Here is a 1706-nt window from a genome sequence, read left to right as displayed (position 1 = left end):
CCTAAATAGCTAAATATCTATAGTATGTAGAGACGCCTATATTTTTTGTGGTGTTGGGTACACCTGTGGGCACTGCAGGTGTGATTCCAACTTTTTTCCCATTTTCCCAATTCGACAGTCAAAGAATACAACTTTCATTTTTTCTGTTTTTGTAATTTCTGGCATTCTAACTGTGTTTTATTTCACATAAGACATTTCTGAGTTCTCTCTCCTTCTAGTCATGGTTGTGCTGTTTCCATAGAGGTGCAGGACTTTATGTTGCAGTGAAAAACAAGCACATAGTGAGAGGAAATGTGGGCAAAAAAACACCCAGAAAGTTCCTGGAGTTCAGAGGGTTAAAAATCTTGTGAGCAGCTGTAACTTTGAAGTATGTTGTTGTCATGAATACAGTGAGCTGCACTTTGGACCACAACTCAAGCTGGGTCTTTTGTACACCATATTTGTTGATATTTTGGAAAATGAAATAAGCCAAATTGTCTGTTACTTTCTTTGTACTATTGGATGAGCTGACATCTATCACTAATTTACCGTGATACTAAATAAAACGTAAAAATCTGATGACTCAGCCAAGTTCTGAAATGTCTTTTTTTGAATGACTTCCAAGCAGGTTTGTGAGCTTTTACTTGCAGTGACATGAGAGAGATCTAAACTGTTCTAAAATCACGTGTGTGTGTTCAGATCTGACAGTAAAACTCACGTCCTAACTGCCATGTAGACCAACTTTTCATGGGTGAAGTGCAGTAACGGAACAAATTAAAACCCTCTGGAATAATTCTTACCTCCAAGTCTGGCAGTGCTGCTACTAGTTCCTGTCCCATTACTCTATAATCTCTTAATTATGAAGTCAGAGTTTTTCTTTTCTTTGGTGAATGCGGAACAGGTTCAAGAGATATTAAATAACTCAAAAGTCTTTGGTCTGCTTACAGGACAGGTTTTATTTTTGAGACCTCAGTTCAAAATCACAACTCGGTCAATCGAAGTCAAATCTCTACTCGTAATGCCCCGACAGATGGTGTTAGGATGGAGTTTAAATCATTCTGTGAAGCGCCTGAAGGACTGCACTGCAGCGCTGACGGCTCCCCAGTCGCCGGGTTTGCGGTACTCCCCCTTCTCCAGGAAGTACTGGCGCCCGCGGTAGTTGGGGTGCTCGTAGAAAACCCACCAGCCGTCAAAGACCTTGCAGGAGTTGACCTCCCTCCAGCGGAACTTCTCCAGGATCGAGGGGCAGTCCTCGGTGGCCTCGTAGGCCTGGCCTGCGAAGTCGGCCTTCTCATACAGCTGCATCTTGTACTGGGTCCCGCTGGTCTGCAGGGAGGCAGCGGAGGTTTGGGGTTAGGAAAGGAAAAGGGACGGGGGGATGTGTAGAAAGATGAATGCTCAGGCAACAAAGGGTATGCAGTTTTGTTTCTCTATAATTGGATTCTTTCCTTTTGTTCAAGATTCCACACCTTGATCACCTCCAGACTCGATTACTTTAACACACTTTACTCGAGTATCAGTAAACGAAACATTCACAGACTTCAAGTTCATTCAAAATGCTGCTGTTGCTCTGCTTTTCCTGTAGAAGTCACCACATTACTCCAGTTAGAACTTTACTGGTCACTTTTAGAATTGATTTTGAGATTTTATATCTTGTTTTTTTAAAGCTGTTGAATCCTGATTTTCTCCTTGTGACCAGACCTGATCAGGCCTTCACTGTTTGTTTG

General features: G+C 42.3%; 1 protein-coding gene across 3 annotated transcripts in view; it reads right to left on the bottom strand.

Moving 5' to 3' along the window:
* Nucleotides 1-1032: 1032 nt before the first annotated feature.
* crygs2 (crystallin, gamma S2) overlaps nucleotides 1033-1706 on the bottom strand; it is a 6684-nt gene continuing 6010 nt past the window's right edge. For all 3 annotated transcript variants that reach the window (XM_008295576.1, XM_008295578.1, XM_008295577.1), the window contains exon 3: nucleotides 1033-1305. In XM_008295576.1, the coding sequence (XP_008293798.1) occupies nucleotides 1033-1305 (273 nt within the window). The remainder of the gene's footprint in view (nucleotides 1306-1706) is intronic.

Source organism: Stegastes partitus, unplaced genomic scaffold (assembly GCF_000690725.1).
Source record: "Stegastes partitus isolate 25-593 unplaced genomic scaffold, Stegastes_partitus-1.0.2 Scaffold1060, whole genome shotgun sequence".
NCBI lineage: Eukaryota > Metazoa > Chordata > Actinopteri > Pomacentridae > Stegastes > Stegastes partitus.
Note: the sequence above shows the minus strand (reverse complement) of the source record. Positions and strands in the feature narration are given on the sequence as shown.